Source organism: Notechis scutatus, chromosome 6 (genome assembly GCF_049901735.1).
Source record: "Notechis scutatus isolate UNSWTSFEM ecotype Mainland chromosome 6, rNotScu1.2, whole genome shotgun sequence".
NCBI lineage: Eukaryota > Metazoa > Chordata > Lepidosauria > Squamata > Elapidae > Notechis > Notechis scutatus.
The window spans coordinates 7,113,599-7,140,792 of record NC_142014.1 but is presented as its reverse complement, the minus strand read 5'-3'; the positions used below and the strand labels follow the sequence as shown (position 1 = coordinate 7,140,792).

Sequence of the window (27,194 nt, the reverse complement as noted above, 5' to 3'; positions counted from 1 at the left end):
AACACAAACTCGGTGTGCAATTTTTCCAAGTGATTTTTGATGGCAGTTTCAATGTCTTCAGTGTCAACAACAGAATTTAATTCAATAAAGTTTGACACAATGGGAAATGATGCAATATTTCCTTTTTCTACTTGGCCTATCCACAGGGAGATTTTCTTGTAGAATGCACAAACTTTGTCTTCCATGATAAATACGTTATGACTGGCCTTCAGTAACCAATTAAGTTCATTTAGCTTTTTAAAATAGGTTAGCCAATGTGATATTCTAGCATATATTTTAGAGTTTGCACATGCAATATACCCACATTGAGAAGGAGAAAACATTTGTGGCTTCCTAGTATACTGATAATATCATTATCATATAACATATTGTACAGCTCGAATGACTTTGAAAATACAGGCAACTGGTTCATACCTTAAATTTTAGATCCTGTAGGAACTAATAAATTACATTCTAAAATGTGGATAATAAAAAAATCACTTTTGCAAAATGTAATATATGAGGTCCTCTCAAAATTGGTAAACCAGCTGCCTTGTGCATTTATACAAACATACTGGCTTTTTAAAAAGTGAGATAGTTTTAAAATAAAAGTTGCTGATATTAAAATTTAGTTTTTGATCTTTTATTTTTTCTTTCTGAGTTAATTTGAAGTCTTTTTCTTGTTGAAAGAAATATACATGGGAGAAAAAAAATCACCTGAAGAATCCATATTAGAAGAGAACATTCTGACTTGATGCCTATGTCAGAAACAAGTAGACTTTCCTTCGAAATTATTTTTGACAACAGCATGGTGGTATCCTTGCTAACCTTATTTGGCACCGGTGAATAATTAGATACATAGGGGTGTGACTCCAATTGAAGGTGTTGGCACTGTAGCACTCTGTGAAAATGTTAACTATGAGGTTAACTCCAATTTTCTCTTCTTTAATTAAATGCACATGGTACTAATGAGGTAACCTACTGTTCCTTGATAGCACTAATTAGCTAAGAGGAGAGTATACTCTCACACTGCAATTTAAACCTAAAAATAAGGTTGAGATATGTTAATTGCAGGCAATTTAAAACAGCACAAGTTGTAGTACTAGTCATAATAAAGGAAACTGACTGCTTTAAAGCTATGCAGCTGTAACTTTGCTTAAAATCAAAACAAAACAATCCACATAATTTTAGGATGATTTCACAAGATGTTCAGAAAGCTCTTTCAAAATTAAATTATTTAGTAACAATAGTATTAAATACCCTTTATATTTTATACAATAATGCTTTATTAATTTACCTTTATTGTATATTAGCACAGTGGAATTTCACAAACAATAGAAGATTAACCTCATAACTGTTAGCCATTTTAGCTGGAATAATGCCGATTATTTTAAATTCAGATTCCCAAGGATCAATTATCACAAAGTGAGCATTTATCTCAAAGTAATATATATTAAGTGTGATGTGGAATGGGATAATATAAAAAAACAGACAAAAATAATAAGAACAATATATGAATTCTAATATTTTTCAATAAAAACAAGATAACTGTCATCTTAAAAACTGTCATCTGTAGCCACATTTTTGCTATGGGCATAGGTACTTCCCCTATCATAACTTCAAAGAAATTGCTTGGACATACTGTAATAAACTGAATAATTTGGCCACTGAATTGTACAGCTCACTGATACAGATAATGATAATAGACAATTTTTGGCCTTTTGCTTTAAATTTGCCATATTTGAGTTCACAAAATGCAAACACAGCCGTTTTTGCCAGGTAATATACCACTTGTGAAGCATAAGCATAAACTATAAGATAAAATTGTGCTTCCAATTATAATTGCTCCTGAATACAGATGTGAATATATGCGCAAAAGAAAGAAAATGTAAAAAGGAGCATCCCATTTTTTTAATGAATCCACAAGTGGAAATTTAAGGTTTTTGTTTTTTTTCCATTTTATCTATAATTCTATCATTTGAAGATTGCTACAGTTCTCCACTTTTTTTCTAAAATGGACAAAAGACTCCCTACATACAAACTGTATATTTCATGAAGGGTAGTATTATAGGCTTGGGATATAATTCCCAATCAGAGGAGAGTTATTTATTTTATTTACTTCATTTATATCCTTCCTTTTTTATTTTTTTATAAGCTCAAGATGACGGAAATTCCTTCCTCCGCTTATTTCCCCCACAACAATCTTGTGCAATAAATAAGGTTAAGAGAGTGACTGGCCCAAAGTCATCCAGCCAGTTTTTCATGTTTATATCTGTGGCAGGACTAGAATTCACAGTGTCCTGGTTTTCTAGCAGTGTGTCTTAACAACTAGACTAAACTGGCTCATTCAATACTGAGCACAAAATAAATCTAAACAGTATGATAGGGCCACTGCTAGAACCAACAAGTGCTTAAGACTTGGAATAATGATGCAAACATTTTAATTTACATTAGTGTGTTTCATTGAGTGAGGCACCATGATGTGATTGTTCAGATTCTTCCAAATGTCATGTCCCAGGAAGAACCTTTCTGACTTCAGTATATGTTTCTTGAACTGTCTATAAATAGCCTAACTAAAATTCTTGCCTATTTTAGTGTCAAACGTTATACTATGCTTATGCAAATCCTTCAAATTAGATTAGAACACTAGAACATGGAAGAACTACGAAGCATCATTTTTTGAATAGTTAAAGCAGCTTTGCATCAAAATGGGGCACTGACAGTCTGCTCCAAATAGCCTTTTTCAAATGATGTTCACAAGCCTAATTTATATACAAATGGCCAGATTTACTCTAAAGGACACTCTTATTTTTAGTAATATAAAGTTTTAGAACTCTTATATCATCAAGGAAATGTGCAAATCTCTTGGTGATACATAATTTAGGACAAAAACAAAACAAAATCAATTACTGAACTCTGAGAAAAATAGAATTAACCTTGTATTTGAAATCTACATCTCAGTGGAATATAACATTGTCTTTATGGGATACACACAAATTAAATTAAACAGATAATGTCCCAAATCAAAATATTTGGCCTATTTAGTACATTCTAAAAGTTAACCTAAAGTTACAGAAAGTAAGCTAACGTGGTCTAAGTATTAAAATGTTGGACTAGAATGGAGAAACTTGAAATGGAGTTACTAAAAGTCTTTAACCAGTTACTATCTTTCTGACTGAAATATGTTACAGGCTTGTCCTGAATGCTCAAATGAAGAATATTTACATAATACCCTGATATCTACTACATTTACTCAGACGTTCAATAGACATTGTAAGATAAATTGTACAGGAGTACAGTCTCAACTTAAATTGCAGACTTAAATAGCTATTCATTTAAATATCCTGTTCTTTTCATATATATGTGTGTGTGTGTGTGTATATATATATATATATATATATATATATATATATATATATATATATATATATATATATATATATATATATATATATACATACACTACATACATACATACTACATACATACATACATACATAGAAAGAATACTGTTTACCTGTTTTAGATAAGATTATTAAAGAGTGAATCCCTAAGTGGAAAAAATAATACATCTTTGCCCTTATTTCTTCTTCAGAGAAAAATTGTTTAACTGTAAACTTTCTACCCTGAGCAGCAGACAACACAGACACAAGCTTCAAGAAAATCAGCTTCATAATATTCTGTTCAAATTCCATAATTCCTTCATGATAAAATGACTCAAATAATGTCCTGATTTCATTTATTGGTATAGATCATCTCATCTCATTCATTCATACTGAATGTTTGCTTTTAACAATTCAAGATTCTAAATTTAAGTGTATAGGCCAATTCATAGGGAAAGCCTCCAGAGCATGGCTTCTGGAATTCTTTCCAGTCCTTTACTAGTAACAGCTTAGGCTGTTACTGCATGGCACGGGACCAGCTTATCTGTGGGACTTCTTTATTACATCTATCTTTTCTATCAGTCCAGGAGAAGCATATTGAGCTATGGTGGCACAGAGGTTAAAGTGCAGCATTGCAGGCAAACTGCCCACAGCCTGGAGTTCGATTCTGACAGGGCTCAAAGCAGGGGTAGGATTCAAATTTTTTAACAACCGGTTCTGTGGGCGTGGCTTAGTTGGTGGGCATGGCTTGGTGGTCATGTTATTGGCTGGGCGTGGCCAACTCAGTATCACTCACATCGAGGCACGCATCTCCTCGCCTGGCCTCTCATGACTGTGGGGATGCTGCAACAGTCGTAACAGTCGTAAGTGTGAAAAATGGTCATAAGTCACTTTTTTCAGTGCCATTGTAACTTTGAACGGTCACTCCACACAAGCAAAGTACCAGCAAAGGAGGGGAAAAAAACTCCAGAGACGTTCCTGAGACAGGAAGTCTAGTCCTGCCAAGAATGTAATAAGGGTTAACGGAGAGGCAGTTTCCATAAGCAACAGCAGAATGTTTCCTTCCTGCCTTCCTTACAGGATTAGGCCAATAATTTCTTCTAACAACCGGTTCTCCGAACTGCTTAGAATGTTAACAACCGGTTCTAAAGAATAGGTGCGAACTGGTAGAATCCCACCCCTGGCCCAAAGTTGGCTCAGCCTTCCATCCTTCCGAGGTTGGTAAAACGAGGACTCAGATTGTTGGGGGCAACATGCAAATAATGCTTCTTTTTTGTAAACCATTCAGAGAATGTTGTAATGCGTTATGGGGTGATATACAAGCCTAAATGCTATTGCTATGACTAAAAGCCTTGGGTCCCATCTACTGAAAAGGTGCGAGAGATGAGCCTTTTCTGCCATGGCATATATCTTTGGCAAGGTTAGCCCCACACATGTGACCTTCTGGAAATACCTAAAAAAATTCTAACAAAGCTGAGGAATCTTCTGACAATAGGGAGTCTGCATGCTGATTACATCATGTTTAACATCCTGATGTGTCTCCACTTGCAAATCTTGTTTTCATTTGTTTAATTAATTTGAGGATTCTTTGGAATATGTTTTAACTGTTGTTTTAGCTTCTTTTTTATCATCCTTCCATATTTATTTTTCATGGTAAATATGCACAGGTATTTTATCAGCAATTCTTGAAACCAAATGCATGTTTCAAAGGACATAGCCATAGATCTAATATCATCAATTACTGTGTCTTAAATATATATAAGTTTATGTTCCTGCATTGTAAAATAATTTTGCCAGCATTTTAGAATGCTTCAAATGCAAACTCTCTGATTACAATCTAATATAAAGAATAAAAAATCTGGATCAATTATTTAGTACAGATAATCCCCAGGTTACAAGCATCCCGATATGCACCTCTAGCATTTATGAACAAGTCCCGAAACTATGAATGTTGCAGCACCACAGCAGTTATTCGCTCTTATAAACGACTGCAGAGACTCTGCAACATTCTCCCGACCTATCGCCCCGCCTCTTCCTCTGTGCCAGGTCTCCATAGGCACCTAGCCTGTGGATACTCACCTTACAAAGATCTAGAGAGCCTTCGCTTTCTTGGCCTTCTATGTGCACACAGAGAATGAAGGCCTGAAGTACCACAAAATCATGTTAGATCAGTAACACAAGAACTCATGCTATTGATCTCGCATGATCTCATGATACTTTAGGCCTCTGTTCTCTGCAAACGGAGGCCTGGATGAGAACTGCAACAAAAGGCTTTGCAAATGGAGGGAAGGCCTGAAACATCAAAGCTTTCCTTCCATTTGCAAAGTCTTTTGCCATCTTTGCAAAAAAACCTTTGCTGCTGAGAATGGAACCCCGGGAGGGAGCGCACATTGCTCCACAGTTCCATTTTCACCAGGAAAGGCCTTTCCCCAAGGCCTCTGCTGAAGAGAAGCTCCGTTTTCAAGTGCCCTATTTCCATGCAGATGAAGTTTCCCGTCTCCATCAGGGCACCAAGAGTTTGAGTGACCCTGGGGTGGTTGGAAACAGAGCATTGCTCTGTTTCCAACCGCCCCAGGGTCACTCAAACACTTGGTGCCCTGATGGAGACCTGACAGGGACTGGAAATTTCATCTGCGTGCAAATGGGGCAGTTGGAAATGGAGCTATTTGCTCTGTTTCCAATCGCCCCAGAATAGCTCAAACACTTGTTGCCCTGACGGAGATTGCAAACTTTGTCTGCGGGAAAATGGGGCACTTAAAAATGAAGCGAAAGCGTAATGTGAGTCGCTGCCCCTAAGCCTCACTTTGTGCAAATCATTTTGCACACAGAGCCTGGAAGCCTTTGGAGGAGATTAACTGAGGCTGTCCACCACTCCAGAAGTGGCAGGCAAGCTCAGTTATCAGAGAAGCTGAGCAGGGCACGCTTGTCCTGCTCTTCTTCTGCTCTCGCCACTCACTGGGAGCAGGTAAAGAAACAGAGATGCTGGAGAAGAGACAGCTCTTCACAAGGTAAGTGACCTGCAGTGGCAGGTTGTGGGGGGAGGGAAGCAATTGTGGGGAGCATGAGATATTTCAGAGGATTGGGGAAGGCCTTGGGTGGTCTGAAGCAGGTGGCCTGTTCCATCACTAGGCCCTGCCATGGTCTTCCCCATCCTGAGATATCTCTTGTGCACTTAACAAGCCTCGCATTCGATTAGTGAATGTGTGGATGAAAGGAGGGAGTGATTGCCTTCAAGGTACGAGATTCACTCCCACGAATCCTTAAGTTATGAATGGAATGGGTAGGCTCCATTACATTCGTAATTCGAGAACTACCTGCATTATATTATTTTTCAAATTATATTGTCTTGCTGCCTGTACTTTGAAACATTACACTATTTGGAGTGATTAACTTTCAATCCTAATTGCTGTGGGACAGTTTTTACACCGAGTTGCTTTATCCACATCGCTATTTAACATAACTGCATGCCATTTTTTAAACAACACATAAGAATAACTGGATATCAACCCATAAAATCTTTTGTTTCTTAACTTCACATACTTGTAGAAAGCTTTACGCTTATTTCCACTATCTGCATTCTGCAGATGCTTACATCTGAGAAATAAGCATGCATATGGGGCTAAAAAAAAGCATAGTTCTTCAATATACAGTTCAGTATTTTCTGCATATATTACATTAAACATCCAATTAAAACAAAATAGACTCCTAAGTCAGTGTTGCCATAATAAGTAAAGATAGTCAAGCTCAATGAAAAATAAATGTTGAAAACTGATCACCTAAATTTTATGAAGATTTCATTGCTATGCTTAAGGTAAATGTTCCCCTCACACATACGTGCTAGTTGTTTCTGGCTCTAGGGGGCGTGCTCATCTCCGTTACAAAGCCAAAGAGCCAGCGCTGTCCGAAGATGTCTCTGTGGTCATGTGGCCGGCATGACTAAACGCTGAAGGTGCACAGAACACTGTTACCTTCCCACCAAAGTGGTCCCTATTTTTCTACTTGCATTTTTACAAGCTTTTGAAATGTTAGGTTAGCAGAAGCTGGGACAAGAAATGGGAGTTTACTCTGTTATGCAGTGCTAGGAATTCGAACCGCCGAACTGCTGATCCTTCTGATCGATAAGCTCAGTGTCTTAGCCACCGCATTTCCATATGCTTAGCAAATGTCAGAAAAGTACAACAGTATTTCTATATAGCATTTACTAAACAAATCACTACAAAAGTATCAAAATCAGAGGTTTTTTAAAATATATAAACTTATTATCCAATAGTAGCCTTCAAGAATAAACCTAATTTTCATTTAAAATAAGAGTATGGCCTACTCTTTAAAAGCATGGTGATAAACACACCAATTTGACAATTACATTAATATAGCTATTTGCATAATCTGCTTTCTACACCTGTTTTTAATTTGAAGCAGCTGCACGACAAATCACATCACAATAATCTGAATGGATAACTGGTTGTGCACTCTAATTTATGCACTCTAGCATTTTCCCTGAGGGTTACTTTTAAAGCAGCATAAGACACCCTTTCTCTCTTTCCTTTTTTGGTGGGATTACTTATATTTAGCACCAATAACAATGTAATAATGAACATTTGAATCTTTTTCATTGTGTTCAGTTTCTTCTGACAATGGTCATTTTATTAGTTTAAGAAATATTAAACACAATATTATTACAGATTATTAAGCAAATGTACCTCCAACAAACTATAGTCAAGTAATAAAAAGCCAAACCATGTAGACTGAAAAATATTCACATGCTATTTACAGACAAAATTTTAATAAGCTATAGTGTAACATCTTACAATTTGCACCATTATTGACACAATCTCTATTTAATGCTTTATATGCTGCTTTTTGCAGTTATTTTTTTTTTAATTTTGAGCATTTAAATTTAAAATGAGTGATCTTTAAAACAATGAAATTCATCACTGATCATTGTGATCAGTGATCACAATTAATTTCCTTAGCATTAGAACTATTGGACAAATTCTAAATATAATTCAGAAATAAATTGTTTGTATTGTGGACAAACACAACATCACTTTGCAATTCAGTAAAGCAACATGTATTTTCTCAAGTTTTCACATGAGTCTGAACAAAAGATGCTGCTTTAAATAATGTTAACTCATTCCCTGACCTTCCTCCTTCTTACAGATGTGTTGATAATGGGTACTGCTAGCATCCTCAGCCAATATTCCTTGAGCCATTCTGAAAATTGAAGTACCAATACAACGGGAGGATGCCAAATTGTTAACGTCATTTGTAAAGAATGTGCTACCTATCATCAATCAGGTTTACCGAAATTTGTTTAGAATTTGAATTTATGCACAATTTAGTATGACTTTCAGTGCAAAGTTACATAATACAAAATAGCAGAAATTACATCAGACCAAATTTCATGTGGCACTGAGTTTCAATACACAATATTAAATCTCATTACCTTTCTGGAGTGTTACTGTATGTAATTATGATAGAAGCATAATTAAAGAAGACAGAGAAACTCGCTTTCTCAGAACATGTTGTGGAATAATCATTAGATGGGAAAATTAACTGATTTAATAGTACTTATGTTAATGTCAAGTCACAAAATAATTTGTTTTAAAAACTAGGTATAAGTCTACTGTGAAAGAAACACTGAAATGTCATAAAATTGGCAATATTGAGTTAGTTCTAAGATGTTTAAATGTAACAATGTTGTTTTAAAAATAAAACTGCTGCATGCTATATAAAGACATGAGTTAATGGTTGACAGATAAAATTAGGTAATAACTTATTTATCTTGCACCTCCCACAAAATATTCCAATCCTGTTATCTCAGTTTGGTTCACACTGGGAAGGACTATGAACTTCAATGGGGTTAAATGATTTTATGCAGAGAAACCTAAATTTATGATGTATTACCTGTTCACTAAAAATAAAATGCGTAAGTTAATGGCAGAAATTAACTGGGTTATTCCTATCTCCTTTTCGGTATATCAGAATGATGATTAATCTACTTCAAACTTCAGTAATCTGGAAGATGTAAATTATATGCATGAACAAAGATACCAACTTTTTGTACTGGGTAAGGAGCTGGCATAAAAAACAAGAGTTTATGAGTTCTAGGACTCCCTTGGGCATAAAAGCCATATGACTTTGAGCCGGTCTCTCTCTCTCTCTCTCTCCCCCTCCCCCCTCTCTCCCTCTCTCTCTCCCTCCCTCCCTCCCTCCCCCCCCTCTCTCCCTCTCTCTCCCCACTGTACAAGGTTGCTGCTGTACTTAATATAGGAGGCAGGACATTGAGTTATATATACAGAATTGCTTCAAAAGTGAATGGGCAGTATATAAATTTAATAAATACAAAAGGTGAAATGTGATAATAAGCATAATTATAAGAGATAAATTGTATAATATTGTATTATTAATTATTAATATTAATTACAACAATAATGAATAGAAAAAAGATGTGGAAAGACAAAGCATTATATGCCCAGTACGTTAAAAAAAAGGCAAAGCAGCTAATAACCAGACCTGGCAATGGCCAAGAGCTGGAAATTTGAAGAAAGAGAACATGGGGTTAATCGTAGCTTCATAAGACCAAGCTCTAAGAACAAATGCATACAAAACCAGAACTAAGAAGACAGCAACAGACGGAAAGCCCCACCTCTACGAAGAAGCTGATAAAACAGCGAACCACCAGGTTAGCTGAAACAAGAAGATTGTACAGAGGGACTATAAACAGTGGCATCAAGTAGCAACAATGGTTCATTGGAAGATCTGCAAGGAATGCCTTTGCTTATAAGCAAGTACTGATGGGATCATCAAGCAAAGAAAGTAATAGAAAATTAAGAAACTAAAGTGTTCTGGTACTTTCAAATTCAAACAGAGAGACACCTGCCACATAACATCCCAGACTTAAACATTGTCAATAAGAAAGACAAAAACATATGGATGTGGCAGTGCCTGGAAACAGCAGAACAGAACTGGAGAAGATAACAAAATACAAAGACCTGCAAGTAAAAATAGAATGGCTGTGGCAAAAAAGCAAAGGTAGTACCAATAGTAATAAGTGCCTTGGGTGCAATTCCCAAAACACCATTGGCTAACACTAAATTACCATTATTTACCTCTTGTGATGATACCTTTAACACATCCATGTCTGCCTATCCCAGATCATTAGGAAAAACTAGACCAAAGGACAAAAATACCAAATTCAGACTGGACATCTGGCTGACTGTGCTACACACATAATAACTAGTATAATAATTCCTCTGTCAACAATACTGAATAATTCAGGCCAGGTCTATCAAACATCTACCAGACTATCCCATCTCCTTTACACGAATGATCTGAAGCTGTATGGAAAAACACCAATTGAAATAGAGTCATACTTCAACACTGTCCAAAATATTGCAGTGGAGTTTGAACTGGACAAATGTCACATGTTTACAAATGTACCATGCTTACCATTAAGTAGTGAAAACTGAAGAAATCAAGATGCCCTATGGAAATGACATCAAAAGTCTGGATGAAGATGATCACTACAAATACCTGGGCATCCTTCAGCTTGATAACATCAAGCAGACTGAAGTTAAGAAACAGGTTAGAAGCAAATATATCAAGAGAATGAAGCAGAGAGAAGAGAACGAATGAGAGAAGACAACATAATATAAAGACCTGCAAATAGAAATAGATTGACTATGGTAAAGGAAAGCAAAGGTAATATCAATAGTAATGTTTTTTGCCAGTTTATAGTGCTCTTGTGGGTTTCTGACCAAAAAAATGTCAATTCAGATAAATATATAGGTTTGCTTAATAGCCATACATTCACTTAACAATTCAGTCAGAAAATTCACTGTGGCTTTTTTTTTTGCCAATTTCCAGTGTTTTTGTTGGTTTCTGACAACAAAAATATCAATTCAGATAAATAAATAGGTTTGCTTAGCAGCCACATATTCACTTAACAATACTGAAAAAAGTCAGAAAATTATTTCTGGCCACTTGAGTGTCCCAACTTCTGACTGCAATGACTTATTATTGCAATTCCGGGTTCAATTCTAGTCATTAAATCGAGAATTGGAAAAGATCACTAAATATCTAGCTCTGAAAATTGAAATATTATGGCACAAACCAGCAGTGAGGGTTCCAGTGATAATTGGCACACTGGGTACCATACCAAAAAGCCTTGGACAACACTTATAAAATCTGAATATGGATAAAATTCCCATCTGTCAATTACAAAAGGCCACACTGCTTGGATCTGCACATACAGTATGCTAATGCATTATGACATCATAGGCTCATGGGAAGAATTTGATGAGCATCAAGATCAACATCAGCTAAGTTTGTCAGCTAACATGAATTTCCCCTCCTGAATAAAATCTTCTGAGTGAATGAAAATGTGACTGTAACATTCCACTCCAGTGGCTGTGCACCACATATAGCATGGACTCTACCTCTCCTGTCTTACCCTAGAGTTGAAGCAATTCTGGCCCACAAGAAATGTGTTCTTCAAACATCTTTCATTGTTTGAAAAACACTGATTTAAGATGCATCTTAAATATACCTCCTCAACTCACAATTAATCATTCTGATAAAATATCACTATATTTTACAGAATTTGGATTATATAAGCAAGTTTATATTTTTTTTCTGTGTGAAATCATTCTGTGCAGAACAGTTCCTTTAATATTATATATCTAGATTCATCATTGACAATCAGGTTAATTCACTAGTTATACACAGAGGTATTTTATTAGACATGGGAATAAGTAGATACTTGTGTTCTTCTAACGCCCACATTATATTTGTCGAATTTGCTCAGAGTCACTTTGAAATGTGAGATGGGCGGCAAATAAATGCGATAATTTTGATCGATAAATTTTATAAATTAATCTGGATTAATTTATTTTATTAAATAGATAATTCCTGAAATTCTGGATTTCTAGTTAAACTAAGAACCTGTAATCATGACTTTTAGTATTCAGTGTTGTGTTCAATCTCTCTCTCTCTCTTGTTCCCTCCCGCCCTATTGTAGCAACCCATGAATGCCTTTCGGCTTTCATCTGAGAAAGTGCAGTAACACCAAAGTCAGGAAGATGTCAAGATTGCAACTTGCAAATGCAAGATAATGTGCCACTATCAGAAGTGTCAGTGTTTTTAGAGAGTGTTAACTTGCATTTCCACCTTATTTTATGTTATTTCACTTTAAGCATGTGCTCAAAAATCTTTGAAGAGTTTCCACTAATATTTCTGCATCCTCTGGTTACTCAATTTTCAATCTTATAAAATTTGCTAACTTCATGTTCAGACTATTTGTGTAAACTGCTTTTTAGAATCATACACCTTTTTATAGTTTCCATTATTAATATTTTATATATTTGCTTTTTAAATTGCCAAATGTAGTAATTTGGTACAATGTGATTGTAGCCTCCTTGTTCTTAAAGCTTATTTACCCAATTTGGTATTTATAAGTTAATAGGTGATATACAACAATGAATATACATATACATAAATTTATTTTTGACCTAGTAAGATATACATCAAGTAATTAAAACAAAGGTATTTTTAATTTATGTTAACTTATTTATCTTTAACTAATTTAAGTAACCAGTGTCTGAAAAGTGATTATGCAATTGAGTGTTCCTACTATACACACAAAAGCTGCCTGAGGCATCCAGTGCTTTCTACTGCTGGATATTTATGCAACATGTTTAGTACATGTCAGTATAACCTTTTGTTTTCAAAATTGTGATTTTATGATATATTACTCCTATTAATGCAGAAGTAACCAGCAAGACAAGAAACTAATCTGCTGGTGCTAATAGGCCAGACAGTTAAGTATTACTATATCCATATTTGTGGGAATAAGCTCCATTAAACTTAATGGGACTGACTTCTGAATATAAATGTACAGGAATGTACTGTAATTCCTTGGCTAAAAAGTAGCTACAGAACTGGAGATAATAATGGTTCAGACACAGGAAAGCAAAGTTAATGAACCAGTAACTTCCCCTTCCAAAAATAGTTCATCAGAAAGATCTCTGTAATTCATTATTCAGAGAGTATTACTTAGCCTGCAGAAGGACTGAAGGTATGATCTAGAACTTGTCAGCAATTGGTTTAACTGGGAAGCATCCTGACATCTGGATAAGAAATAGAGATGATCAAATCCACATATGACAACATAGACACAAATTGATGATACTCAAAGTAAGAGACAAAAAAGAGATTCAAGGACAAAAAAAACCAACAATAAACTCAGTGTTTCACAAATTAAAATAGTTTATAATGAATAAATTAGAAAGGGAACTGACCAAGCCTTTAATCTAAAATATATAAATATCTTTATTAAGACCCACTGAAATTATATAATTCTACAGCAAGCTTTTAAATTTTAATTCATATTTTTTTCTAAAAAGATGTTATGTGTAGTTTCCCCCCATTATCTTTGAAAAGACATTATTATTTTTATAACAAATTAAAAATAAACAAAAAGTTTGAAAACCAGAAAAGCTGTTATTGTTGGTTATTGTAGATACCACTGGGCGACATTGACCTAATAATACAACTTGTTCTTGGTATCCTGACAATTATAGTTACAGTTGCATGGTGTTCTATTTTTAATTTGTTATAAAAATAATACTTATCTAGACAGAGGGTACCATGAAGATACTGCCAATTCCTTCGTCTTTCTTGCAAGAATTTAAACTGTGATGTTCTCTATGCAAGGCAAGTTTTACTGAGCCACCATACTTATTGTTTAATGCTACCTTAATTCACTGGCAAGATTTAAAAAAAACCCTCAAGAAAAATATTTTAGTACCTTCAAATGTAAGAGCAGTCAGTAATGTATGCTATTGCTAGGCCAGTGCAAATTATTTGACAGGGCACTTCACACAAATGCCTCTCCTCAAATCTGCAATGTAGCAATGTATGCTGGAAGGATCTACTCAGGCATTTTGAGGCTCTCCCGATTTCATCTTAACAAGCATCTGCATACCCAGAAGACACTTCAACTGGCAGAGTTACTTCATCATATGATTTGCACAGGAGGCTCATTACACATACTATTTGAACATTTATGAATATTAATTCTTCTTCCAAGAGCTTTTCCTGTGTTCTCTTATTATATTGCATATACAAAAAATCCTCTGAAGACATAAAAAATAATAATTCATACACATAAACTCTCTCTTATACTATAATGCTACACATTATTTATTTGTTTGTTTATATTAAATTTATATGCCACCCATCTCACCTTATATTGTGTTATACTGCCTTGTTATTTGTTTTTAAATTGTTTTGGTGTACTGTCAGCTGCTTAGAATTGTTTGGAATTGGATGGCATCAATCAAACAAATAAACTTTAAGATGTATATTTTATATAGCTTTTGACTGCATATGTAGTGTTTCTTATTCAGGTTAAAATTGCCTACAACATCGGAAGAGTTTAAAATAAATATTTCTAATCATAAATAACATTTTAAATGTAGTGTATCAAGAGCTTTGGATTGAGAGTTGATTAACAGCTTTTCAAAATTTAATTTTAAAGCATAAACTCAACTTCATTTAAGAAACAGTATTTCAGCTCTTCCAAGAATGTGATAATTGTTCTGCAAGTGGATAAACAAGCTGTCTGGAAGGATAAATTCCAGTACAAATCATTTTGTAAAATATTTTTGGAATATTACCTCATTTGTCATTTGTTTGCTGATATCTATAGTTTTATTAAAACTTTTATAAAGCAGTTTGCCAGATCATCCAATTTCTGCCAAACAGAAAAATAAAAAATATACGGGATAACATTTAAAATTTTGATGGATTATACTGGTCCTTTTAGGCTATATGACTGCATTGTCAGCTCACTTCATAACAGGCAGATTGATCCTAAAACTGATTACACTGCAGTAAGTGCAGTGGTATTTACTTTGTAATTTTAATAGTGCAATCTACCTACACTCTAAAGGCTATGGTGAGACTACAATACAGGATTACACTTCACATATTGAATCTGAATTGTAAATGTTTGTTTTATATGAAAAGTTATTTTAATGAAATTATCAGAAAATAATATTAAACCTGGTATTAAAAATAGAATGCTATTTCAAGCGATCAATTATCTGGCTACATTACAAAATATTAGAGATAAATCTCACCTAAATGATGAACAATGTTTTGCTTTCCTTAGATAGATAATGTCAGAAATATTTAAACTCTATGATTTATTAGCAAATTTCCCCTCTAAAGCTTACACTTTAAAAATATTTTAGGCTCAGATTAGAAATTATATTACTGCATGCACAAAAATGAAATAAAGAACATTAAATTTAAATCAAGAACAAAGAGAAACTTATTTAAAAAGCAATATATGAAACTTATAAACAGAAATTCTAGCTAAAACTACAACAAACAATTTGTACAATTTCAAAAATCGCACATTCATATTGTATTTTTAATTATCCTATAGTTGATATAATCAGATCAGGGTTTGCAATGATCTGTTTCCTTTCTTCAGGATTAGAACTCTGCAAAATGTCTCAATTTTCTTGAAACAATCTTTTTACATGAACTATTAAATTATTTGAAGGACTACTTAGAAATTTAAGAATATAATTTCATCATATAAATAACCAACAAAGCATTTATTTATATTATTTATCTATTCATATTTTATTTATTAAATTTATATACTTCCCATCACACTTGCGTCATTCATATTATAAATTCATAATGTCAATTATGCTCTTTTGCTTTAATGCACCCATAAGTAGAAATCAGAACTCTTGCATCTCTTTTTCATTAACAAGAATTACATAAAAATTCCTCAACTAATCTTTGTTGAAACAAGCCAAATTGATGAGTCATATTTTTAAACTGCTCTATGATAAACTACGAAAAGATCAACTATGGTTATTGGATATGAATGATAGGGTACATTCCAAACTACACAGTAGTGAAAATTACTAAATATTCTTCAAAGCTGCATCATAAATGTGGAGAGTGGGAGTGGGAAGAAATATATGAGTTTTTTGATTCCATTACTTTTTCTAATCATGGTAACTATCTTTTTTTCTTATGTCTGAACAGGGTTTTTTCCTCTTCTCCTTAGGTATTTCTTAAACAATCTGTTATCCTGAGATAACAATTTCCAAATTCTTTTTAATCTCTTATTTGTTCAAAAGAAAATGAGAAGTTGAAATAAGGGGCACTACAGTTTCTACATTTTACTGAGTATTGCAAATGCAACACTGGCAAAATCAGGGGCTCTTTACTCACATCTTTCACCGTGAAACAACAGCAAGGCTACCATCTCCGTTGGATAGAGTTCAGAGGTCCATAGAGCAACACAGTGATCTGTGAATGACCCAAGATAATCACCAATGGAGCTTCCACAAATGCATGTATGGATCCACTGAAGTTATGTGGTACTTTTTATAGCATATTTTTAAACGGCTAACTTGTGGCCCTAAATCCTAATTATAATTCAGAATAATTATCTAATTTTGAATATTACAGTTATGATTTCACCACATTTTCAGTATTCCTTGAAAAAGTATTTACTTAGCTGTTACTTAATTTCAGTGGTAGCATTATGTAACCAAATGTGTTTGAGCAGCATTTTGACAAAACCCTATTCATTGCATGAATGGCTAAGCTAGTTACATGATTCAAACATGAGACAAGCAGATCAGTGATGCTTAACCCAGGAGAGATAATTGTCCTAGAAAAATATAATAGTTGCAGAAGTGATTTTTAGAGGAATTCTGTGTGAGATTCAACCCTACCAAACTTGCTGATTTCATTCATAAGTCCCCCCCAACGTACTTGAAAAATATTTCATCTCCCTCATTTTGGCTTTAAAAACCACCCTTCACAATATCTAGCTATCATGGTGATCATACCATGCGGATGGGATAAACATTTATCAAGTCTCCATGACATAGCATTCAAATTGCAACAAGTTCCCCATATATCTACCCTCCCAAGCAACAGGTATTTAGGACTTGGGCCCAAAAAAGAAAAACACTTTCAGATTAGAACTAACAGAGGGACTGAAGGGAGTATCCAAACATTTAAAATGCTACCAGTAGCACTTTGGAACAGCATATGTATAATTTGTAATATTTCAAATAGTCATTGATTTCAAGAAAATAAAAGTAGTATTTTCTCAAAGAAGTATAATTGCAACAAAAATCTTGTGCTTATTTTTTTAAAAAAATTAGAAATAAACATGGATCATTGTGAGAAGAGCACCATTACTTTTATTACCAAAGCCATGCATATTCATCTTAAGAAACATCAAGTGAGAAATAAATATTTGTTTCAAATAAAGGAAGTTTGAAGTAGCTCATTAGCAATGCCTGTTTTCATTGTTTTAATAAGCATCAAAAAGTTAATATGAAGCATTAATATAAGATTTAATTTTAATTTTATATGTATGAATATGTATATTTGCTTCTTTTAAATATTATAAATATTTAATAATTTGTAAGGTTTATGAACTAATATGTGATAAAACAATCACATTTTTTTCAGATTTCTAATATAATATTTGAAAAGAGAAAAGGGAGAGATCCTAAATATATAACCAACGCAGGAAGATGCGGAATAGCAAAAGGGCTTCCTCTTTGCATATTTAAGATCATTGTTTATTTCATTGTTGTAAATTTATCCATTTGGTTTATGATAATAATGTGCACAACCTCCAGATATAGTATACACTGAAAGGTTGTTGGCACAGTAGACTGAAACTTACATCTGACCTGTGCAAGCTTTTAAGCTACTACAAAGTACGGTAATTTAAAAGGGATACTTGCTGCTATATACTGATCTTTCTTAATTAGTTACATTACCAATATATAAGACAAAGCATTTTGTTCACAAGTAGGAAATTACAGGTGTGCATATTATATAGGTGTGTATGGGTGCTTTTCTTTAGAAATTATGCTTAAGATGTAAGGATGCTTCACTAACCTGTAGTGGTCTTTGTTTATCACTATTTTTAGGAGATTTCAGCCCACTTGTCTGTTGTTGTAGAAGCAGTTGCCTGGCTGCTTGCAATGCCTGAAGGTTGAGACAAAATGGAAATAAATAAAAGTTAAAGCATTTTGTTGAAAATGTTTCAGTAGTAACTCGCCTATTGCTGATTTTCAAGCAAAATTGCCTTTTCCTATATAAATAAAAATGCATCTTTTTAAAACACAAGCAAGAAAAATCCACAGATAGTATGTATATCAGATTTTAAGAAAAAAGCATATATGTGCAACAAATCCTCAAGGAAATAACATTAATTTGTATAAAATGCTTGAAGAGGAAAAATCATAAACCGCATCAATAGCCTCATCTCCACAAGGAACTTGTCTGTAAGTGTTCAGCTAAAATGCTCACACCCTTGTAAATCATCATTCAATTTGCATTTTCACTTTACAATTTTAAAAGCTGTAGACTTCAAGTGATACCGGAAGCTGTAATTGAATTTAATGAATCAACATCAGATTATCTTGAATGTGAATTAATAAGGATATTCACTGAAGATTAAAAACTGTTTTTATACCTACAATTCAAAAAGAAATCTGTCGTTTGACAAAATAAAATGGAGTTTTAATGCCAAATAAAATTAAGTGGCTTTCATTTGCATTCTCACTAAACTCTGAAATCACTACTTACCAATCAGATTAACTTCTGTAGGTGATAGCATAGTAATCAAAATATAGTATTTAAACTTGTTCATTTGAATTACATAAAGTAAACTTTGAACAGCAGAATTATATGGAGCTGTGCCAATTACCAGAAAAAGTATTAACTTTAAACAAATGTAGTTGTTACAACTTTAGAGTTCCAAGGTATTAAACTATATAAAATATTCAGCTTTTTCTACAAAGTACTGGGACACTGAGAGAGCAATTCAGCATTCAGATATATCATTAGTAGGATTGTATTCATTCTAAAAATTGTCACCAAACTGATAAAGAATGATAGTTTTGCTTAGACGCAAATGAGATAGTTTTTAAGGTAGTTTCCAGTATCCATGACAACAGTTGCTTTGACAAGATGTGCATATGGCATTACACTGCCAGCTGGTGTGAACAATGTTTGAACTACTGCATTGAGATGCTGAGCAAACAGAAAAAGTTGCCACGTCTTAACCCTCGGGAAAGCAGTCATCCCCTGATCAATTATGAAAAGACAGAGAGAAGGCTGCTACAGTCTGGCTCCATGCAAGGTTTCTGAAAAAACAAGCAGACACAACAAACCAAAGTAAACAAGCTACATGCTGTATCACAGCTCCTAAGAACATGGATTTGTCTCCTTGTAAAAGGCATTAATACCAGACTGAAAAATATACCTCCTTTCAGTATAGCCACATTACCACAACATTCTGGTTTTGTTTTTTTTTTATGATTCCTAGGTAATTATAAACCAGTAAGACAACCAACTAAAAAGTCATAACTTGAATTCTACACATTGTACCAATTTTTACTTACATCTATTTATTTCCTAGAAATATTTTGTTGACAAAACAAAGAAAGGAAAAGATAGACCGCTCTTGTTGACTTGTGAGCCCACATAGTACCAACTCATCTTCTGAGTTATATTATCAAATTATATTAGCAATTATTTAATGGAATTTGTTGAAATTATGTTGGTATTGGTGTATTTATAATTTGCAGCTTTAACTTAAGTCTGCTCTAAGTTTCTCAGAATCAAAAATCCACTAATATAGTCCAAAAATATATTTATAGTATATGAACAAATTAATGTTAATGATAATGCAAATGAAATTCTACATTAGGATTAAAATTGATATGGGAAGCATGTGAGCATTTGTCTTAGAAAAGAATAATAAAAATATGCATTCCCAAACTGGATTTTCAAGGAACTTATCTAGCAGTATTAATTCATAGGTAGGCTTTTAACAGATTGCAGATTTCTTATAAACTTTCTGCAAGAATATGAATCTTTATAAAATATAATGGAGACATCTATAGAAGACATTATATAAGAACTCCAGAGTATGAACTACCATTCTGAAAAGTCAGATACTTTTATTGGAGACAGAGTTCACACTTCTGTATACCATCACCTTGAAGAAAGATAATTTCCACCCATTATAAAACAAGATGAGGCTCATAAAAAGTGAAAATGGGACACGGTGGCACACGCATAAAAGGGAAATTGTCATACAGCAAGTTAGACTAATGGCACATTTCTACTATCTATACTGACTGTGAATGGTAGTTCAGGGTTTCTGTCACAATTGTACCTGAAGACAGCAGGGATCCCTTGGCATACTGTATGTTTGTTCAGATATAAGATATTACAGAAATAGTAACTGCATGTATATTTCACTGGGTATTAACAAATTGTTCTTCAGAAATGCATCATGGGCTTTCTATTCTAACGTTTAACATTTCATTTCTCAATATATATATATATATCCTGAGTTGTGTGCAATTTTATTTTTAAAAAAGGAAATGGTTGGTGTTATTTCACATGGGAATATTTAAAATATTGTATAAGTTATGAATTATGCATGGAATTTAATGGAGCTTAATATATGAATTATTGGTTAAAATTTAAAATTTTGCCAACATATATGAAAATATCTTTAACCTATAGAATTATTTTCAAACTAGGAAAAATGCTGTTCTGATTTGTTATGGATCTGTGGTTTAAATGAGCAACAAATCAGAGCAGCTTTTAAAATTTCTTTTTACAATAATTTAAATGATTTTAATATGTAATTTAATTGACTAAAAGACAGAAATTATGATAGAATAAATCAATCTCGTTATTAAGAATTCAGAAATGAGCAAATAAACCATAGATCTTTAGGATATCAAAGATTACTCAGATTTTGGTTGTGTATTTTTGCAAATCATTGTTAAAATATATGCGTGTGAATTAACATTTTCGCTGTCTAATAAAATTAGCAACAAAATACAAACAAATAAAATCATCTAAAGCTGTGTTCTGAGATGTACTTATCAGGGGAAATAGTTCTCTGTTGTATGGTGAGGCTTGTTTTTGAGAGGATTTAGATTATACTGTCAATATGTCTCTATGATTTTTAAAATTTGAATCCTAAAGATAGTAAAATTATGTCTGTAAACACAAGCACATTTTTCATTTCTCTTCCTATTTTAGGACTGTCTAATTAAGTATACAGTTAAAAAACAATTTAGTGAAGTTTCTATTTAATGTATACAAATTATTTTCTTCTTTTTAAAGATACGTTTTCTCATTTCCTTTTTTTCTAAATAGAAACAGATGTCACTCATATTGTTTTGTTAAAAACAGGAATGTTTAACCTATCAGCCTGTTGCATTTGAGATTTAAAATGAAAAATGACATCTATGGTCATTAATATCTTCAATGTATAAACAGCACAGCATGACACATTCTTGAGAGCTGAAGGCTACAAAATCTCTCTGAAACATAAATAACAAAGCACTCAGGATCATATTTGATGTTGATATTCATCTCTGCTGCCTGGGCTTCTTATGAAAATAGATGCAGCCCAAATGGATCTCCTATAATTGGTTTCAGATAGCGGGGTCAGAAGAAATACGATACAAGAAACTATTACATGGAACAGGAGAAACATGAATGTTTATACAAGCAGTACCCTGTTAAACTGACAATGGGCGTGCACTTTGGAGATAACCAGACTGAGGGGTGGGGGACTTGTCACAAAAGATTATTTTTATTCTCTATTTTGTTATGAAATATTTTCCTTTTATTAGACTACATAAAATAATAATGGTATGTTTCAAACCATTTGGAAACATTGACCAATATATTATCCAATTCAAAATGTATGCAAATGAAAAATTGCCTATGGAAAAAAGGAAAAAAAAATCTAATCACAGTCTTACTTAATTCAAAGAGAGAATTTCAGAAAAAATAAGGCATTAGGTACATTAATTACTACATTTTGCAGAACCCACAAGCCCAAATTTTGATTACTAACTTATTTCTGTTCCTGCTGCTGAAACCAAATTGGAGATGGGGGAAGGATTGAAACGAATTTTGTACTCTAAATATGGAAAAAATATGTTTTGACAATGAGCTTTAATTTAATATAATAAACAGTAGCTAAAAGTACACAGAAATAATTTAATCCACCAGGAAGCTTGGTGAATATTTAAAATCTTATAGAAGAGACATATATTTGGAGAAACGTCCGGGGCTAATCTTACACCTGGCACACTCCGGTTCAATCACTATATATAAATAAAAGCAACCAGATTCCATTCAGCTAGTAAAAATATTACTTAATACTATTTATTAAACAACAAACATTAAAACAGTTAACTGGTAAAAGCAGATGAAAGGGGGAGGGAGAAATATGGAAAGGCCAGAATTTATATTATTCTGTATAGCACGGAATTTTCAAGTGCCTGGAAACCATATTATGGGTAAATAGCATTGATAGTACCAAAGAAAATGAGTTTTGATTGTTGGAACATTAATCCTTTTTCATACATAACAGCAAGAGGAGAGAACTGTAAAGTAGGACACACCTTGATTTTGCACCATAAAGGGAACAATTTGGTGGTCAATAATCATGTATCCAACATATTTAAAAAATACACACACACGTTCTGATGCCTACTAACCTTCTTAAACATAAATTTTAAGTGGGGGTGAGGAATGTATTTCTGAATGAAGAATTTTTTTAAAAAAGAACACAAATTTGTGCAAACAAAGGCAAGGAAATAGTAAAGATAATCCAGAAAGGATCTATAGAACAAATCGTTAGAAACCAAAGGAAAAGCTCCAGGATCCAATGAAAAGTCAAGTAAGGAACAACACAAAGCCAAGGAGAAAACTGCACAATAGCAACAAAATGGTCACAGAATTACTCTTAAGAATAGCCTTTATTTTAGCAGACTTTGTTAAGGTAATGAAGATTTACTGAGCATCTCCAGAGACGCTGCCCTGAGAGGAGAAACAGAAAAGCAGTGAGACAAGGGCGCGGGACTACTTAACACATGTGGAGCATTTCTCCAGCATCATTTTCCCTGGCAGCATCAACGACCGAAGACACCAGGAATATGTGATTGTTGGACAGTGGGGCAAACCAGCATATCGCTAACAATCCACAAGTGTTTTCTGGTTTGAAACCAGCAATGCAAGCATGGGTTAGCCTGGCCAATGGTCAAAGAGCTACTGTAAAAGGGGAAGGTAATGTTTATGTACCAGAGATAAGAGACACGTTGTACAATGTCCTATATGTACCCGCATTAGATCATAATCTATTGAGTATATTCTGGTTAGACAGGCAGGGTTATGAAATACTATTTGCAGGAGGATAGTACTCTATTAGGAAAAGTAGAAGGATACGTGCACGAGGGGTTAAGAAGGATGGCCTGTATGTTTTAGGAAGGCAGGAAAATAGTTGCGCACATGCACTTATGAATGCTCCCACATGACAACTGTGTACATTTTTTGCACAGGACATGCAAGTTTTGACATACTGCAGAAGATGCCAGGCCTAACTGAGGGACTTAAGTTAAAGAAATGCAATGTGTATTTAGATTGCGCTGTTTGTAAGGAGTCAAAATCCAGGGTGTATCCTGTAAATAAGAAAAGCCCAAGGAAAAAAACAGAGTATTGCAGTTAGTGCAGGCTGATTTGCACCCTCTTTATGCCTTAGTCATAGTAGATGATGACTATAGTAGATATGGGTTTTGTTATCTGCTGAAAAGCAAGACAGAAGTATTGCAACCGTTCAGGCAATGGGTAACACTTATAGAGCGACAGTATGGTTATAAAGGATGCCAGCTGCAAACAGACAGGGAACAGAGTTTATGTCTGATAAGTTCCAAAGATGGTTAAGCAGTTTAGGCATAAGGCACAGACAAACAAATCCATATTCACCGGCTGAAAATGGAGTGGTTGAAAGAAGGAACAGTGTGATACACATTATGAAGGACGAGTTGCTTACTGATGCAGGCATGAGTAAAGTATATTGGGGGGAAGCCATGAAGACAGCAAATTACATTATTATCAGGATATGGAGTGCGGCAATAAAGAAAACACCGTATTTTTTGTTGCATGGAAGGAAACCCTCCTTGGCTCATTTAAGGACATTTGGCAGTTATGACTGGATGCATATTCCAAAAGGCACCAGGAGAAAAGGACAAAAAAAAGGCCAGGAAGCTTAGGTTTGTTGGGTATGAGCCAGGATCCAAAGGCTATAGGTTTACAGATGGAACCAGAAAAATAAGTGATTTCAAGATCTGCTAGTTTTGCGGAGCAGAATAATTGGGATAGGGTGCATGCTAATCATGAGGTATTCATGCCAATGCATAGCACTAGTTTACCAGAAGGCAGCTCGATAAAGGAAAGTCAGGAAAACGGGTTAGAGGTAGATACAGAAGAGATAACAGATAACCAGAGTTGGAAGGGACCTTGTAGGTCATCTAGTCCAACCCCCTGCCCAAGCGGGAGACCTACACCATTTCTGACAAATGGCAGTCCAACCTCTTCTTGAAGGTCTCAAGTGATGGCACTCCCACATCTTCTGAGGGCAAGCTGTTCTATTGGTTGATTGTTCTCACTGTCAGAAAGTTTTTCCTTATTTCCAGGTTAAATCTCTCCTTGTTCAGTTTCCATCCATTATTCCTTGTCTGGCCTACAGATGTTTTAAAAAATAGCCTGACCCCTTCCTCTCTGTCACAGCCCTTCAAATATTGGAACACTGCTATCATGTCTCCCCTGGTCCTTCTCTTCACTAGACTAGCCAAGCCAAGTTCCTGTAACCGTTCTTCGTATGTTTTAGTCTCCAGTTCCCTAATTATCCTGGTTGCTCTTCTATGTACTTTTTGTAGAGTCTCAACATCTTTTTTATAATGTTGTGAACAAAACTGGATGCAGTACTCTAGGTGTGGTCTTACTAAGGCTTTATAGAATGGTATTAGTACTTCCCTTGATCTTGACTGTATCCCTCTGTTAATACAATTTAGGATTCCATTAGCTTTTTTGGCTGCACACTGCTGGCTCATATTTAGCTGGTTGTCCACTAAGACTCCAAGATCCCCCTCACAGTTACTGCTATTGAGCTTAGTTTCACCCAGTCTGTATGTGTACTTTTGGTTTGTCTTGCCTAAGTGTAGGACTTTACTTTTCTCTACATTGAATTTCATTTTGTTAGATATGGCCCAGTGTTCTAGTTTGTCAAAATCCATCTGGATCTTGAGCCTATCTTCTTGGGTGTTAGCTATTTCTGCCAGCTTAGTATCATCTGCAAATTTGAATAGAAGTTCCCCTTTTATTCCCTCATCTAAGTCATTAATTTCTGCCAGCTTAGTATCATCTGCAAATTTGAATAGAAGTTCCCCTTTTATTCCCTCATCTAAGTCGTTAATGAAGATATTGAAGAGTACTGACTACTGGGCCTAACCTTGTAGCATCCCACTGCTTACTTCCCTCCATGTAGACTTAGGCCTATTAAGGACTACTCGTTGAGTATGGTTTGTCAGCCACTTCTGAGTCCATCTAGTGGTGGTGCTATCTATTCCACTTTTTTCTAGCTTACTAAGAAGTAGGTTGTGGTCTACTTTGTCCAATGCCTTGCTGAAATCTAAATGAAATCTAAGAGGATACACCTGTGATAAAAAGCATAGAAATGCAGGGACAAATAATACCAATGAGATCTGAAAGGAGTAAATAAAGGTATACCTCCTGAGCTGTTCACTGCAAGACAGGGTAGGGTATATAGTGTTAGGTATGAACCACAAAATTAACAGGATATGTTGTCATTGCCTAAGGTAGAACAACAAAAATGGAAGGATGCTTTGGACAGGAAAATGGAATCTATGGACGTGCATCAGGTTTTTACTTCTATAAGATTACTAGGACAAAAGTCAGTAGAGTGCAAATGGGTATATAAGAAAAAGGTGTTACACAATAATGAACTGCAGTATAAAGCATGATTAGTTGCACAGGGATCCACGCAAAGAAAAAATGTTTAAAAATCATGTAGACATATTGACAATATAAATCTAAATCGTCTCAAGAACAAGCCTCACCATACATCTGAGAAGTATTTTCCCTGATAAGTACATCTCAGACCACAGCTTTAGATGATTCTATTTTATTTATTTATTTATTTGATTTGTCAATTGTTTACAAGATAATAAGTACAAGTGTATACATAGTTGTGAATATATGAAATTTTATTTATTTATTTATTTGATTTGTCAATTGTTTACAAGATAATAAGTACAAGTGTATACATAGTTGTGAATATATGAAATGGGTACATATAAGAAAAATAAAAGAATAAGAGAAACAATAGGACAGGGACGGTAGGCACGTTGGTGCGCTTATGCCGCCCCCTACAGACCTCTTAGGAAAGGGGTGAGGTCAATAGTAGACAGTCTAAGGTTAAAGTTTTTGGGGTTTGGGGAAGAGACTACAGAGTCGGGTAGAGTATTCCAGACATTGACCACTCTATTGCTGAAGTCGTATTTCCTGCAATCAAGTTTGGTGCGGTTTACTTTGAGTTTGTATCTGTTGTGTGCTCTTGTGTTGTTATGGTTAAAGCTGAAGTATTCATTGACAGGTAGGACACTGCAATGTATGATTTTATATACCATGCTTAAGTCGGACCGAAGGCAGGCGTATTCGAGGTTTTCTAGTTTTAGAATTTTGAGTCTGGTGGCGTAAGGTATTCTATAACGGGTAGAAGAGTGGAGAACTCTTCTTGTGAAATACTTCTGGACTTTCTCAATTGTGTTAATATCACATACGTGATAAGGATTCCAGACTGATGAACTGTATTCGAGTATTGGTCTAGCAAATGTTTTGTATGCTCTGGTTAGTAGTGAG

The 27,194-nt window shown here is 34.4% G+C and overlaps 1 protein-coding gene across 5 annotated transcripts in view; it reads right to left on the bottom strand.

The window, feature by feature from the left end:
* The window catches only part of FOXP2 (forkhead box P2), a 658,430-nt gene that overhangs the window by 153,957 nt on the left and 477,279 nt on the right, over nucleotides 1-27,194 (bottom strand). For 4 of the 5 annotated variants that reach the window (XM_087969290.1, XM_087969289.1, XM_087969291.1 and 1 more), the window contains one exon: nucleotides 18,327-18,416. In XM_087969290.1, the coding sequence (XP_087825416.1) occupies nucleotides 18,327-18,416 (90 nt within the window). Of the gene's footprint in view, nucleotides 1-16,628; nucleotides 16,707-18,326; nucleotides 18,417-27,194 lie in introns of those variants that run through there. The other variant, XM_087969293.1, reaches the window with a different exon arrangement.